The 16,830-nt window shown below is 44.5% G+C and overlaps 1 protein-coding gene across 3 annotated transcripts in view; it reads left to right on the top strand.

The window, feature by feature from the left end:
- The window catches only part of Ets1 (ETS proto-oncogene 1, transcription factor), a 131,487-nt gene that overhangs the window by 12,224 nt on the left and 102,433 nt on the right, over positions 1–16,830 (top strand). For all 3 annotated transcript variants that reach the window (XM_023701437.1, XM_023701435.1, XM_023701434.1), the window contains exon 2: positions 1,988–2,070. In XM_023701437.1, the coding sequence (XP_023557205.1) occupies positions 2,002–2,070 (69 nt within the window). In that variant the 5' untranslated portion in view covers positions 1,988–2,001. The remainder of the gene's footprint in view (positions 1–1,987; positions 2,071–16,830) is intronic.

Below are 16,830 nucleotides of genomic sequence, written 5' to 3'. Positions count from 1 at the left end.
ATGTGGTTCCAGGTTGAGTCATTAGGACTTCAATAATGTTTGGCCCATTAAGACCATTTTTGCAATTTAAGATCAGGGCAGGTCACTGCTGACGTACATTATATGTGTCATAGTCTGAATTCAGTGCTCAGCTCAAAGTCTGAGGTACAGTATGCATCTGTCGCCTCTGGAGAGCTCCTCCTAAAAGCACTTGTTGCAGTGGAGCTCAATTCCTTCAAACACTAGAGAGTGAAATCTTGATTAACTTAGCTGAGCTATCCAGAAACTTTAACTAGTTTATTTTAAAATTAGCATCATTTGTATTCTATCTTCGGGAGATAACAAGCCAATATAATTTTAAAAACATAGTTCTAGGTGAAGTTATGACAAAGTTTTCAGCTCACTTCTCTGAACCGTGTTATATTAGTGAGTTAATGGTTGAAGTATTTGCTATAATTTTATATTGCAGAACTGTTTAACTCTTATTTTAATGCATTCCATATGAAAGTAGATTAATCTGTATTCCCAGCACTCAGGAGGCTGAGGCAGGAGGATCATTGCAAGTTTGAGACCAACCTGGGCTACGAGGAGCTCAAGGCTAGCCTAGCTGGCATAACGAGACCTAGTCTCAAAAAGATAAAATAAAAAGAAAGTAGACTTGTCTGTCATGTAGTATCAAGATGGTGAACTATCCTTGCAAACTGATCATAAAACCTATCTTAATACTCTTTTTTTTTTTTTTTCTTTTCTTTTTGAGGCAGGGTCTCATTATGCAGTTCAGGCTGACCTTGAACTCACTTTGTAGCTGAGGCTGGCCTCAAACTTACAGCAGTCCTCCTGCCTCAACCTCCTAGAATTACAGGCATGTGCCAGCACGCCCAGCTAGTATTCTACTTTTTTAGAAATATGTCAGTTGCTTTAAATGTCCACAAGAATAAGGGAAAAGGACAAATGCCGATCAGACGGCAATGAAGTTGAAATGTCACTTCCTAACAATAAGAATTCGGCCTCTGAATGATGTGCCTAGGAATGTAACCCTTTGAATAATTCAAGAAAGACATCTTTTTTTTTTATCACATAGCTTTGAACGCATGAAAGTTTGTGAACTAATGAACTCTAGCAAGCATTGAAGTCAACAGAAATCTTTTATATAAAAGGTTTTCCTGGTGATTGCAGTTAGTTGGAAAATCCCTCTAGCCCGAGCACTGCTGAAGCACTCTAGTTACTGAGATTTTCAATGCAGATAATGACTCAGCAGGAATTATTTCAGAGCTCTTCTCCTGTTGTCAAGATGGACCCCGTTCTTGTGACTTCTGCTGGGCTTCTAGCTGTCTGCATCTTCAGGTGCTGACGGATGGACTTCCATTCTTTTTTCCAATCTTTTATTTGTTTCTTTATCAATGAATCGATGACATGATTATATGTTGAATTCCTGCTACTCCTAGGCCTGTTAAGGGAAGTGGGGCTGATGATACATAACTGGAGATTTTATTGCTTAATTAATTAATTAATTGATTGATTTTTGGTACCAGGAATTGAACTAAGGATCTTGTGCTCACCAGGTAGGCACTGTGCCACTGAGCTAGAGCCCCAGCCCTGGAGATTTTATTTAAAAGGTACATAAAAAGTGTTCTTGCCCAAGAATCCTACAAAGTGTGGTTTTTATAGATGGTGTGCAGGATGTAAACACAATCTTTTTTTTTTTTCTACCAGAGATCAAACTCAGGATCCTGCCCTTGCCAGACAGACGCTACACCACTGGGCTCTCTCCTTGGCCCCCTACAATCTATTGTTCATGCTGTCTTGCTGTCCAAGGGCTGGCTTTGCCTGGGGACCATTTCACCCTATGCCCCAGGGTCTGTCACAAGTCTTTCTGAGTGTCAGCTTCCTTTTCTGCCTCACACTCCTGGGGAAGCTCCTAGTCTTAAGATCCTCATGCTCTTTGTGGTCGTTTTGTCTACAAACCTATGCACATCCAGTGACTCAGACAATGCTTTCTCCTGCACAGGTGTTGAGAGCAGAATGAATTACTTTGTGGATTCGGGGATGAGCAACCCTGGCCCTTACCCAGTGTCTCGTCCTGCAGTGCTGGTGAGTGGTGGCCCCTTCCCTGCCCTTCCTTACCCTCTCAGTCTCTACACCCCTTCCCCTGACTTCTGGTGTCCTGACGTCTCCTGCTTAGAGAAGCCAGTGATGTGAACACCAAGTTGGCCTCAGCATTCAGTCTTTTGGAGGAGATCAATTGTGAGATTATCTCTGGTTTTATCAGCATACAAAGTACCAAGCCAAGTCTCATGGCTTTGTCGAAGAAGACTTGAGATGGTGACTCAAACATGATTCACAGACAAAGCCAGTTGATATCTATTGCTCCTTTAATTTGGTGAGGATTTCCCCCATAGGAATGTACCTTAGGCCTACTGATACAGTTTAACTTACCTTGGGCCTCAGACACAAAAGCAAGGGATGCAAGTTTTCTAATCTGAGAATTTGAAAGTGAAAATAAAATGAAAAGTGGAAATAAATATATCAGAAAATACAATCAATCTTAGATTGAGAAAAACTCTTTAGTTTTGCCTATAGGGAAGGAGATCCTCGACCACGGTATATGTTATTTATTAGAAATGCTTAGGAAATTCCTTTAAAAGTGAAAGATCTTGTAATGCGATCACTGATCAGTTCCAGTTGTAAACTGAAATTTAAATAACAGGTATGTTGCTAATTATTCTTTCTAAATTCTGTAGGTTTTTATACAAAAACAGTTATCATTAAATTTGGTTTTCCTTTTATTTACTCTGAAAATGGACAGATAAGTTTATTCTTAACCCTTCTCAGTGCATGGGTCTGCATAGCTACTAATGCATGAGAACTCCTTTCTGACTTTAGCCCTTTTCTGTGTCCTACAGGAGAGTCTATGTAGTTTCTAGCTCTGGTGGCTTATAGGCCATCCATCACTGCACCTCTAATGGGATATGAAAAGATCTGAATTTTTGTGTAGTACCGAAAAACCATTGGCTCAAAGCTATTGTAAGTTGAAGATGAAAGTCATAGTTGAAGAATAATTAACCCATCTGTCTTTGCTGGCTGTTCCAGCACTCTTTTATTTTTATTTTTCATTTTTTTTCACACTTCTTTTTAATGGCTTCTTTTTTCAAGTAAGCACCACTCTCTATTCCAAAGAAAATTAGAATTAGAGAAAGATTTAAGTTATAGTTGACATGATAAATATGTTTTTAAGAAGTCTGCATGCATCAAGAGGAAGACCCAATGCTATTATGGACTACTGGACTCTTTTAGAATATTTTGCTGAGTTAACACACCTATAATATTCAAATGACGGAACTTAACTAAAAAGGGGCTACAGATGAGTGTCCATTTTGTATCTGTGTATTCAAAGTGGTTAGGATAGATATATAGTTACATTCTCTTAATGAATAGAGGGATTTGTTGTAATAGTGTTTGTAAATAGGATATCATGTCCCCATCTTGTACAACAAATAACCACTAGGAAGAATGTATGCAATGTGTTAATTATTGAAACGGTCCTACCAATTTGATCTGAAACTGTCTCATTGCTATTTGTCTCTCAATAAAATTATGGAAAAAAAACCAAGTCTACACACATACAAATCCACGTAAGCAGTCACTCAGGTTTGCTTAGTGGAAATTGCCAAGGGACGTGCAGTTCAAGGTCATATAAAGGGCTGGATAAGTATCTAGTGAAATGTCCCCCAGCTTTTCATGGAGAGATTATCATATAAGATCCACACAAGTTATACTCCATTTTCCTTAAAGATGATATGGTAGAGGTTTGTGAAAATAATTGAGGACATCATATTACGAAGGCCAATGTGTTATTGACTTAGCAAAGATCATTCAAAGCTGGCCTGTGTTAATTCTATCAGTTTATGGTCAAGCAGGATGAACATCTTTAAGTAAAGAATGTCTTACACAGACATACTTTTTATAGACATCTTAGATTTAAGAAATCTAATATCACCATTTGGGTTGTAAGTATTATATGATATTTTCCTAGAAAGGATACCTGGAGCTTTCAGATTTGGAAATCCCAAGCCAATGTCTAATTGCACATTACAACGAAAGAGCCCTACTACAAGTAAATATACTAGATGTTTTAAATGTATTTTGAATAGTTTCCATTGGATTCCAAACAAAGATCTGAGCCCCATAGTTATATCTGGAAAACATTATCAACATGTGAAATCAATCCTTTCCGCTACAAATTTCAAAGCTATTTGAGCAAAAGCAGAGCTTTACATAAGAGAGGTGCTAAGGTATTGTTCCAGCACCTTCACTCAGAACTTCTCTCTGGACTTCAGTTTCTTTGGACTCGCTAGTTAGGCAACCCTTGACAACCACAGAGCAAAGGAGGAAGTCTCTAACTTTTCTGCTCCAATAAAACTGAAGAAAAAAAAATCAGTACTAGTTATCAGCACAAGTTCAAGTTCCATAAACCAGCTCGTGACAGACAACTTAGGAGCTTAGGCTGGGCTGTAAGAAACGGTCAGAGCATCTACGCAAGCTATACCTCTGGCAGGTTGGCTCTTGCCGTCCCAGCAAGGAAGCCTCATGCTCTGAGTCCTGGTTTACCCCCGCAGAGGGGCGCGCAGCCCCCGGTAGAAGCCTCGGGCAGCCAGTGTCTCCTCAGGGCCAGTGCAGCTTCACTGTGCAGAGCCTGGCGTGGCGGACCTAACCCAATCACCAAGTCTTCCTGGTCATGCCATGGTCTGATTTAGTCAGGCGGAAGCACAAAAACTAAAAGCTCTGTCCTGGGTATGAACGCTTGAGGGAGGAAGGAAAACCCCGTGAGCCAGTGGGGTTTCCAGCAGGAGGTGATTCTGCCAGCTTGGGATTATTTGTGATGGCTGAGACATGTTTGGTTGTCAGGATCTGGGAAGTGCTAGCGTTTCCCAGTCTGTAGAGCCTGCAGATATAAGTAAACTTTCCACAACACACAAAGAAGGCTCCGAAGACAAAAACTTCCCAAGCTCCTGACAGCGGCTGTGCTGAGCCTGAGAACTCTTGGCCCAAGTAGCCATGGAGAACCGGCTGCACTTCTGAAGGCAGCGTGCAGCCAGTACACTCACACTGCTCTAAGTGGGTCTCGGGGCCTTCCAAGTTATTATTTTGAAAAGAGAAATCTTATTAAAAAACAGAATATTTTCCTCTTCTGAGGGACTGCTTTACTTGACCAAGAAACATTCTTCTAAAATAAGATGGTACTGTTTTCTAATCCTGAGAGATTGCCAAGCCTCAGGTTGCTAATTTGTCCGTCAGGTGTTAGGCTGCTATTGCACGGTCTTTTGCTGTGCTATAGGAGTGTTGGAAACACTTACAGCCACACTTAAAATCAGTGCCACCACCAGGCGGTGGCCATTTACACAGATCTCACATTGTCCACTCAGGGTCAGCTTGTCCAAAGCAGGACATGTGTCTTCCGGATGGGATGGCCAGCCCCGCAGGAGACAGTATGGCATGAGGTAGTGCCGCAGCAGTGAGGTAGCGAAGCACCTCACCTGGAAGTGGCCTGGCCTTTGTGCAGTGTGGGGCCACTTCCAGGAACTTACATGTGCTGTGTTTCAGGGACCCTTCGTCCAGGAGAGGAAGCTGGTCCTTCCTGTTGTGGTCCCAGCTGGCCAGTCTGCCCTCAGCCCTGGAAGGCCCTGCAGCGCAGGCACATCGGTCCTCTCTTATGTCATCGTTTTCATCCTGTCATAGCACTGGCCCGGGGAAGTGGGGGGCGCTGCAGGGGAACCTGGGCTGTACGCAGTTTCACATATACAGGCTCCAGGCCTTGGCGAGCTCACTCACACAGAGGATGTGCGGAGGAGGTGTGTGGGGACCGAGGATGCCTCTGCCCGGGGAATTAGGAAGCACCTTGAGCGGTTTTGAGGACAGCGAATGCTCAAGCCTGCTCGCCTCTGCTTGCAGCTTGGGGCTTCAGTGGTCAAAGTAACAAACTCCAGGCGACAGTGGCTTCCAGGGTTCTAGAGCACAGGCAAGCCACTGTGCCCAGAGATTAAATGTACCCCCCAAAAAGCCAGTTTCCTGGGGTAATTCTTCAGGCTTAGGGGATATCCTTGCTAGCCTGGGTAATTTATGTTGAAAAGTAGCTGTTTTTTCATTGTCTCTCCACCCAATATGCTTCTCTTATGAATATAGTGCCTGCATTTTCTGGATGAAAGTGAGGGCTCAGATATTGCCCACGGAAAGACCTATTGACTTGTAATTTTTATTTATTTATTTATTTATTTATTTATTTATTTGGTACAGGGTTTCACTACATGGCTGGGACTCGTAGCAATCCTTCTGTCTCAGTGTCCCCAGCTGGGGTTACAGGTGTGTGCCACCACACCTGGTTTCAGTGGCTGGCACCCCATGCTCAGGTCCCAGGGCTAGCACAGCATGCACTACTGGGGATTAAACCCGGGTCCTTGGACTTGCAAGGCAGACATTTAGACAACCGAGCTATCTCCCCAACCCACTGACTTGTAATTTTTATCATGTGAATTACTTCAGAGCTGTGCATACAGGCTCCCAGTTATTAGGTGATTACTCTTATACAGAATAATGTGACATGAGGCCAAGGCTACTTCAGACATTCAGTCAGTGTAGGGACAAGGTGGTAGAAATGCACCAGGCACCTGCGAGATGTCAGCTTGGGAGGAAAGTGGAAGGGAGGCGTGGCCACCAGCTGGCCTGCCTGTTGGCTCCATCCTTCTTGCACACTGCAGTGGGACTCATGTCCCCCAGGCCAGCTGAATCTTGAGTTGGTGCAGACAAAAGGGAACAGCTGGCTGTGAAGTTTAGCTGAGTGCATTGGAAAAACGGGCTTCACACTATGGCCCTCAGACCCAAGTTTCCTGTCTCAGAGGCCTTTTGAGATTCACTGTGGATCTTGCCAATCTCTCTATGGTTTGAAAAGACCCTCTTTGTACATTTTCCTTCTCCCTTCCACAATTGATTGCTTGAGTGACAGACTGATACACAGAATTCCATTTCCATATTCAGATACTCTGGAGAAGAGACCCACCTTCCTCCTGTCTGTTTCACACCAGACATTAGGTAGAACCTTTAGTCCTGAGTCCAGTAGCTATGGAATTATGTCTGTCTTAGTTTATTTTCTGCTGCTATAATTAGCGTAGCTGACTGTGTAATTTATAAAGAAATAAATTTATTTATTTATTTATAAGGTGGAGGCTGCGTCTGGTGAGGCCTACTTGCTACTTCATGACAGATGTGTGACAGATGGGTGTGAGAGAGGGCAAGAGAGAGAAAACAGGAGGTGGAGGGTACCTGAATTTCTTCTTTTGGCTAGAAAACCACACCTGCATCCATTATATTAATCCATTAATAGAACAGAGCCCTGAAGGCCTAGTCACCTCTCAGTATCTAGTTTGATGTTAGTTAAATTTCAGTGGGAGTTGTGGAGGAGACGTTGGGACCGTACAGTGTCCCAGACAATTGTAGTTAAACTACCCTGACTTTTGAATTAGAAAGACCTGGGATACATTCTGGTCTGTTACCCTTTAACTACATACCCCTAGGTAACCTTGGATAAACTTCTTAACCATAGCGTTCCCATTTGTATGACAGAGTATAACTTGCCCCGAAAGGTCACTGCGATGACCATTCAATGAGTGAATAATTGTCTCATGTCTCCACAGAGAAGACCCCAGGCAATTCCCTTTGTCCTTTATTCACTGGATGTTGTTCTGGAATTTTTTGATTGTGTTAGATGTGTCCATGCAGATGGGTGGGGCTGGAGATGATTTTTACTTGTCCACTGGGGTGTTGCTGGACTAGGATGGAACTCCTGGGGCAAGATGGAGATATCCTTGTTGGGAAACCTTGCTTCACCACTGCCTGCAGGAGCAGCAGCTCTCTTGCCACCAGATCAAAGTTGCCTTGTCATGGGCTGGTGGTTTACATCCTCGTTGTGTAAACATACTTGGTTCCCTTATCTTGAGTAATTGTGGTTTAATTGGGCCTCCTCAGGAGGGAGGGAATCTCTTCTGCTTGACTCGGGCTGTGGGCAGCTCTTTGTCCCCACCTCGTAGGCCTCAGAAGTGGGGCCTTCAGGGGTGCTGGAGAGACGATCCCTGTGCTTCGTGGGCAGAGTGCGCCTGCATGTGTGGTGCTTAGTGCAGATTCCTTCCCTGAGAGGGTGCTAGGGGTACTGTGTAAGGGTATTTAGGGTTCAAAAAGTGGGACACACAGAAAAGAAATTTTAGATCCAAATATAATCCAGGAAATAATTTTTCATTCTTGTTACTTGGTGTGATGATGACTTGACACCTAAAGAGGTTGGTGAAACGTAATGTTTGGAAAGTTAGACTTCTAACCCTTATTGGTGGTCACAGAAATTAAAGGGAGAAAAACACTAATCATTTATATTTTTTTTCTAACTATTGGATACAAACTGGAGAATGTTGTGTTAGAGTGAGGCTACAACTTAAAGTCCATGTCAGGATATCAAAAAATTAAGGCCTTAGGTTAGATGAACAGCCCAAGTTTGCAAAGTTTGCAAGGGATGGGATGTGGTCCAAATCTCCCGACTCGTGGTCTAGAATACTCCTGCTCTATTATGTGGGGCTATCACAAAATACTTGAGGCCAGGTAACTTACAGAGAAGAGAGTTGGTGCTCACAGTTCCAGGGGGTTGGAAGGACAAGGTAAGATGCAAGTAAGTTCTGGGTCTAGTGAGGGGCCCAGTCTGTCTTTTGTTGCTATATCCTCCAGAAGCGATGAGCCCTGTGTCTTCATTTGTGAGAAGGGACAGAGGAGACTGGATTCACGCTTGTGAGACCTTTCATAAGCAGCCTAATCCTGTCCCACTCTCCTGGCTCCCCACTTCTGACACTATCATGTTGGTAACTACATTTCAGCACAGGGATTCTGGGGAGCACATGCACGTAGTGGCAGCTCCTTACTACCCAATTTATCTGACTCAGTTTTTCAAAAGATGTTACTGTATAAGAACTTCTAACCAACTTTCACACATCCACCTTCATTGTTTGTGAAAACTTGGTCTTCCTCAAGCAAGGAAACAGTCAAAACCCCATTCGGTAGACCACAGAGCAAACTGCAAGACCGGACAGTGTTTTAGCCTTGCAGTTCTCCCGCCTGGGCCCATCACTGGCTCACAGCCCGTCTCACTGATCCTCTCTGTGCCACAGCATGCTTCTAGTGGGCACGCCGAGTGTCTCTGTGAGTCTGAGGGCATCATGCCAAGTGGCGAACTCCAAGCTGACCAATGAGGCGACCTCATCCAAGGCCTCTTAGCAAGAGAACTCCACGATACAGGGTGCCGGGTGCTCCCTGTGGTCCCGGCTCGAGAACCCTTCCTTCCTCCACTCTGTGGGCCTGGGCTGTGTCTCAGCCAGAGTCTGCCGTGAACCAAGCGTGCTGGGCACGGAGCCTGGGGAGCAGAGGTGCAGAGCTGCGGTAGGACTCCTCATCCCACCTGGGCGTGCGAAGCAGCTGGTCTTTATGGAAGCCGAGCACAGTTTGCAGCGGGAGCGCGGTTAGACATGCCCTTTTCCACAGCCCTTGCTGGGCTTCACGTTTTTCTCTCAAAACTTGCAATGTGTCGTGCTTGCCCTTTCGCCAAGGTCCAAGCCTATCACTCTTATTGTTTCCAAAAGAATTTCCTGGCCTTGAGTCTAAAATTAAATTGCCCTTTGAGAGTTTCCTAATTTGTTTGTTCCTGCATCTCCTGGCGGCAGCTACACCCACCCTCCATCCCTTCTGATAGACAGTTGGAGAGGTGAGGAGCTCTGCCTTGCTCCTTCCCTCGGTCCCTCCACAGAGTAAGAGCAGATCTGCCCAAGTAGCCCCCCTGTCCCCTTCTGCCCTTCTCAGGCCAAACGCAGTGTGACCAAACATCTCAAGGAGATTTATCTGTAAAATGTTCCCCTATCAGTGCAGGAAAGCACTGCCTTAGGCATCTTCCGAGGACAAGGACAAGGAAGTCCCCACGTAGTTAATCAGTCCACACAATGGTTGAGCCCGGTGTTAAGGGTGGCCTGTGTCAGGCAGCGGAAGGTCTCAGCCTGAGAAGTGACCATCTTCTCTCCCTGTTTCAGAGCTCCTTCTGTCTGAGAGCCTTTATAACTAAGCTTCCTCCTGAGCGTCACTTGTCCCTTCTAGGACAGGAGAAATATCATGACAAAAGTGGTAGAGGAAGGTTTTAGGGAAGAATGAAGTGAAATAAATACGTTTCAAGAGGACGCTGCGATGATCTTCACGAGGACAATGCTGACAGTGCTGGCTGTGGAGGCTTCCCCGCCCTCCTGCGGCCATAGATCTGATAAAGGTTGCCAGTCACAAGGTCAGGAAGAAGAACGTGGGTGGATCAGCAGAACGGAGCCTTGGAGTTGGCAAGGAACTCGCAGATTGTCAAGGCCAGCCTCCCCAGGAAACCAAAGCTTAGGGAGGTAAAGAGATGGGTCAGAGGTTGCCCCGCTCCCTGATGGTGGAGCAGGACTTGAATCCAAGCTTGCTGATTTATAGCCCCTTCTGACTTTCTGCTAGAGTGCACATGAATGTCTGTGACATTCTTAGAAGAGAAGAGCAAGTTGCCCCTAGGCTTTCCAGATGCCAGGGCCTGTCTACCCAGCAAGGACTCAGCTCACCCCTGGATTTGAAGTGTGTTTAGAAAACAGCAGCCTCTAGAAGTGTTTATGGTGTCTTCCATATTGATGGCCTATGGCTAAGCCCTAGGATTCCGAGGCAACCACTGAGTGACAGGTGTAAAAGGTGAGGGAGGAAACAGCTCACAGCGAAACACCTGCATAGTGGAAGTGGCTTGGCTGTAGCCAGAAACACTCTGGAAGAATCATCACCTCACTCACAGATACAGACTCCATGTTTGTGATTTAGTGTCATAAACGTATTCCTTTATTCCCTCTTTTCCAATTTTGTGGGACTTTGCAGGGTGGGGTGGGGGTAGAGAGAAAGAAGCCTAAGCAAATGGAATGGCTTTGAGAAGGGCAAAGCTAGAGGGGAAGTGAAGAGCCATGAAGACAACGTGTGTCATGGTAGAGCAGGGAAGACTGCTGCAGAGACGCTGGCTCCGTGGTACCCTGAAGCACAGAGCAGTGGGGCTCCGGGAGGGCTCAAAGCAAGGAGCCAGGTTTGCATGTGGATGGGTGAGGTCAGCCAAGGTGGTAGTGAGCACAGGCTCCCCTTAGAACAGGGTAGGGACAAGGTGTGTTGTTGTGCTGGAGGATTCCAGGCTTCCGAGGCATCCTCTGACTCATCCAGATCAGGCAGGAGAGCCTTTCCTCTGTTGGGTTAACACTATTATCCTTGCTTCTGAGATAAAAGGGAGACCTTGCCATTCTTTGGGTGGCTCATCACCATGGCACCAGCAGAGTGGGGTGGACATACACCTTCCTGAGATGTCCATGGACACCATGAGTCCCTGGCTTCCCAGTCGTCACCCTTTCCTTAGTGGCCACTTGGAAGTCACCCCTGGTGAGTAAAGTCCTGTTCTTAGGTTTCAGAACTGTGCACTTTTTGCTTTTGCTCTGTGCTGCCTGATGTATCATTGTTTTGTCCTCTCATTTCTCCTAACTGTAGGCTACTTTACAGGCCCGTTTTTGCTTCTCTTTACCATTTGCCTGCTATATTTTGTTGAGTCTGCTGTAACTTGGCTTTTTTTTTTTTTTTTTTTTTGGTGGAACTGGGGATTGAACTCAGGCCCTTGAGCTTGCCAGGGAAGTGCTTATTCCACTGAGCCATCTCCCCGGCCCCCCTCTAACTTGGTTTTTTGTGATGGCAGATCTATCTTATTCCTCCTTGTCCTTGTAGCCACCTTAGGGTCCCCTCACCAAATGGCTCTTCCATGCCTCTAAACACCACCCAAAGTGACATTTCTTTTCATTCTCTTTCTTTGTATTGCACTGAATGAGCATTTTTAGTATTACAGATGTAAGCAATATGTTCGTTGCTGTTCCTTCACCCCCTCTATCCAATTGGTCGGAAGGAGGCTTTGACTCCTCCCTTAAAGCTGTGTACTCCTTGTTTCCCCACCGCTACCCACACATGGCTCTGGCCAGCTCTTTCTTCGTACCTGAATGGGATGGGATGAGCGAGACAGTCACATTAGTGAGGGGTCTCAAAACAGGAATCCACTCATAATATCTTAATGCAATATCTTAAAAACCAGAATTAGTGCAAAAGTTATTAGGGGAAAGAATTTAAAAATTAAATAAAATTGGAGTCAGTCAACCTGGTTTATCTTTCACTCAAGCCTAATATGGCTTGGCAGAGCTCTGTTCCTGACCAGCCTTTCCCTTCTCTCCTTGCCCGTCCTACACAGTGGAGCCAAATGGATCTTTCTAGAACATACTTACCCGTCTTGTCACATACACAACTGCTAATGACTCTCTCCCAAAGCCAGATCCCTGTGCTTTATCCATGGCTTGGCTTGCCCTGTGCCTACTTCCCTTGCAAGTTCCTTCCATGCACAAGAGCCTTCTTTCCTCTATGTCAGTCCCCAGCAAGCAGCAGTCATTCTAATGCACCTACTTGAATCTTTTCTTGCTCCTCTTTCTACAGTTGTAGATCTTTTTTATTTGTGTGTTGTTGCTGTGCTGGGGATTGAGCTCAGGGCATTTCACACATGAGATAAACACTCTACCACTGAGCTATGTCCACAGTCCTTAGGTGTATTATGATCTTCTCTTTCTTTTCTCTCTGGTCCTTCACCAAATGTTCAGGGTGGAGGTCCTGCTCAACCTTACAGCTCTTATCTTAGTCTGCTTCCTCCAGGAAGCCTTCCCTGCTTATCCTCGCAAACAGACTGGTACTTCACCTTGTCATACTCCTCGCAGGAAGTTATATCTTGTTTACTTGTCTATGTGATCCTGGGGACGTGGCTACTTTCTTGCTTGTGTTGCGCTCTTAGCATCCACGTCACATGCTGTTGACACAGCTGAGATGCGCTGTACACATTAGCTCGGTGAACCCACATCAGCACTACCCATCAAATACCTGTTATAGAATAATATCCACTGTTTGTGAACAAAGCAATCTTGAGCCACTCCACTTCATGTTGTGTAGGTAGAAGAAGTAACAGTCTGAAATTAAACAGATTAGGGGTACAATTCTACCTCTACTATTTTATTAGCACTGTGGCCTTTGCAAACTTCCTTCCCAACTAAATCATCTTTAAAGCAGAGAGGAAAACACTAGTCTTTGAGGATTGCAGCAAAGATTAAAGCAACCACGCAAGTGTGGAGTTTGACGTGCCCAACAGGTGTGCAATGCGCGTGAGTGCCTTTCACCAGTCACCTGTGGGGCTAATGAGAGTGAGAAACTTGATTGATTTTAAACTGTGATGGAGACTGGGTGTGCTGGTTGCCTCTCGTTAGCTCTTCTCCAGTTGAGGCCAGGATGAAAGGGTGCCAGCCGAGACACTCAACAGGCAGGGACCTGTGTTTGCAGTAGCAAGGTGGGGACCACGTGTGGCAGATTTCTGCTCTGCTAATACTCTGCTTCTTTCTCCCCGGCAGAGATAGTTTCATAATGAAGTAGCGTTCTGGTGATGTGGTCCACCTGAGTAAAACAGTCATTGTCACACTCTATGAAATAGTTACTAGATCAGTTCATGAGATGTCTACTAAGAGGCAGGTGTTGAGAGAACAGAACCATGAAAAGCTTCTTAGAAGAGCGTCCACCAGCAAAGGTACTTGTGGTTTATGGCAGATTCGGGTATTACTACCTTTGTGTTATTTTCTTTCTTTTTCTTGTAGTTTTGAGACGGTTTAATCAATGTCCTCAGGCTCAGTTGAGAACAGCTACAGAGAAATTATACCCTAAAATACACAGTTTTATTTATAAACTATGTTCCTCTTCACAAAGAAGCTCCTTGGAAGACTAAGATGACTCCGTGATAAAAGCTACTCATGTAAAATCAAGCTAATACTACGTTATTTTGCACCGTCTTCCCTCACTGACTTCTCTTTTCGGCATGATGTTCCAAGATCATTTTCTGTCAATTGCTCTTTGCATATTAGACCTTGCTTCCAGGGGCTTTCCCACAATAGGGAAAATGAAAAATTGAAGCCTGAATTATAGTTCTTTTTGGTTATCCATCACTTTAGTAGGTCCTGTAACAAATTGCCCACCATGACCTACTTTTAAGGATTCTACTTCTACTGCCTACTTATCCTCTAACAAAGATCCTGCTTATGCCACCTGCTACTGTCTTCCAATGACCTGATTTGTGCTGCCTACTACCACCTTACCAGGACACCACTTATGCCACCCACTGCTATCTTATAAGAAGGGGCCCGGCTTACATTACCCATTGTCATCTTGCAAGGATCTTCTGCTGTAGGTAAACCATACACAGTGTCCCAAAGAAAAGAGATGGGGGCTGGGGAGATGGCTCAGTAGAATAAGTGCTTCCCTGGCAAGCACAAGGGCCTAAGTTCAATACCCGGTTCGAGAGAGAGAGGGAGAGAGAGAGAGAGAGAGAGAGAGAGAGAGAGAGAGAGAGATGAAAACTATTGGGAATTTTGAGCTCTTCTTTGCACCATTTAGAATAAAAAAAAAATTGCCTCTCTTGAAACGTGATTCCTCCAACTCTGATATTTGATGTTAAATTTGGAGCAAGAATCAGAAGGAATAAGAAGGGATGGCAGAAGTTACTGAGAGCACACAGTTTGACTTTAGGTCTAGAAAGTATGTTTAAACTGACTCAGTTTCAGAGTGTTGTGGGGGCCTTTTACTGTGGAAACTCAGCAGAGCTACTGTGAGTAGCTGTGTCAGCAGCTTACGGTGTTATATAAAATGTCAGCAAAAGGAGTTGAAGTCGGGATTCAGGAAGCATTTTCTGACTGCAGTTCAGTAGTACATTGTCTCTGATCAATCACCTACGTCTCACGTCTCCGGTGTGTACAGGTAGCACATCTCTTGTGCTCACACTGTCACAGTCCCACCGGCCTCCGAGCAGCAGCAGGCTGGCGAAGTCAGGCTCCCACAAAAGACAACTTGAAGCACCTTCGTGGGTCCCCAAGGTGTGGCTGTGTTTTCGATCACTGTAGCACTGTTGGAAGATAAGCAGCCCAAGAGGAAACTGTATCCAGCACATCCAGCTTGTGTTAGCTGCCTTCCCATCCATTATGGACACAGAATACCTGACACCCACAATGTAAAGGAAATGAGGGTTATTTGGCTCACCATTTTCAGGGGTTTGGTCCCAAGTACGCTGACTTGAGTGCAGACATGGCATGGTGCAAGGGCAGGATGGAGGACAGCTGTCTAGCTCACGACAGCCTGGCAGCGGAGAGACAGACAGGGAGAAGGCCTGGACGGGAGCCCACCCTTCTAGGTCACACCCCAGCGAGCACCCCAGGCAGGTCCCACCTGCCAAGAGGGCCTCAGCTACTGAGCTGCCGAATCCATTGATGAGCACGATGCCTCTCACTCTCCAAACACATGCGATCCAGGGGAAGGGAGACCCTTCTAGATCTAAACCATAAAATAGCCTTAGTTTAAATAAGCTTATGAATATTATAGGAAACATCCAAGTTGATATTTTGTAATGTGCACAACACCTTCTCCACTTGGGTTTAAATCAATTTTCTCTATGCCAATATATTTTTTAAAAACCGCAATTAAGTGGATGTACCATTGCAAAACTGGGAATAGTTGACAGTGAGTGAGTGGACCTGTCATAATAGTGCTGGATTCTTGTGTGCTCAGTGGGAGGGTGGGCACAAGGGGTTCCCCGAATAGAGAATCCTACTGGGGCTAGCAAGCTACTCTTTAGAGGTAAGGGTAGCACCTTGGGGGCTGCACTTGCCAGGATAGCACATCAGTAATTTTAATCACATCAAATTGTTGAATACTTTTTTTTTTTTAAATTGAGGCTTTTACGGAAATGGAGGAGCCATGAGAGAGGAGGATGAGAATAAGGAAACAAGAACAAGTCAGCATAGATTAGCCTCTTAGTGTCAAGAAATCCATCCACAATTCTGTTGTTTCTCTTTTTGTATTTTAATATTTAACCCACCTTTCTAATCCATAGAATGTTAAGAGTATTTTTTTTTTTGGCAGAACTGGGGATTGAACTCAGGCCCCTATGCTCGCCAGGCAAGGGCTTATTCCACTGGGCCATCTCCCCAGTTCTAAGAGTATCTTGTATTAAAATAATACCTACTTTGCATTGAGTACAAGTGCCACATTTAGTATTTATCATATGCATGTTATATAGTGCATGATTTTATTAAGTGCACTTTGTATTTTATTTTGTTTTTATATAATTTCTTGTAGATATTGTTTTATTCAATTCTACTGATGCTCCCTAGTTGTCTAGTGGTTATGTTTCGGCGCTCTCTCAATTCTGTCCTATGAGATAAGGACTGTAATCCCCATTTTATACCCGAATAAACTGAGGTTTAGATTAAGAGAGAAGCATAAGCTCCCATCAATAAATGAAGCTAGGATTCACTCCGTGTGTATCTCTCTTCATTTGGCTCTAAAGGATATAATTTTAACTTTAAGCACTGCAAAAAAAACCCAAAAAACAAAAAACAAAAAATATTGCCTTCCACATATCACATGTACCTGGCTTAGTGCAGGCTGGGTAGTAGTTTTTATGGATTTTGCAAAATTAGTAAGAAAATGGCACAATCTCCAAATATTGGGAGAAATGGACAGTTCTTGTCTAGCAACTAATGTCATTAGAACCTTGTCTACAGATTAATTGGAAAATGAGGTGAATTTATGATTAAAAAACCCTCATGTTTTGTTTTTCCTTTTGCATTTATCACCTGCTAGTTCTATGAGATTGCAATGTCTTACAAGAATATTCTT

This window comes from Octodon degus, unplaced genomic scaffold, assembly GCF_000260255.1.
Source record: "Octodon degus isolate 3935 unplaced genomic scaffold, OctDeg1.0 scaffold00136, whole genome shotgun sequence".
Lineage (NCBI taxonomy): Eukaryota > Metazoa > Chordata > Mammalia > Rodentia > Octodontidae > Octodon > Octodon degus.
Note: the sequence above shows the minus strand (reverse complement) of the source record. Positions and strands in the feature narration are given on the sequence as shown.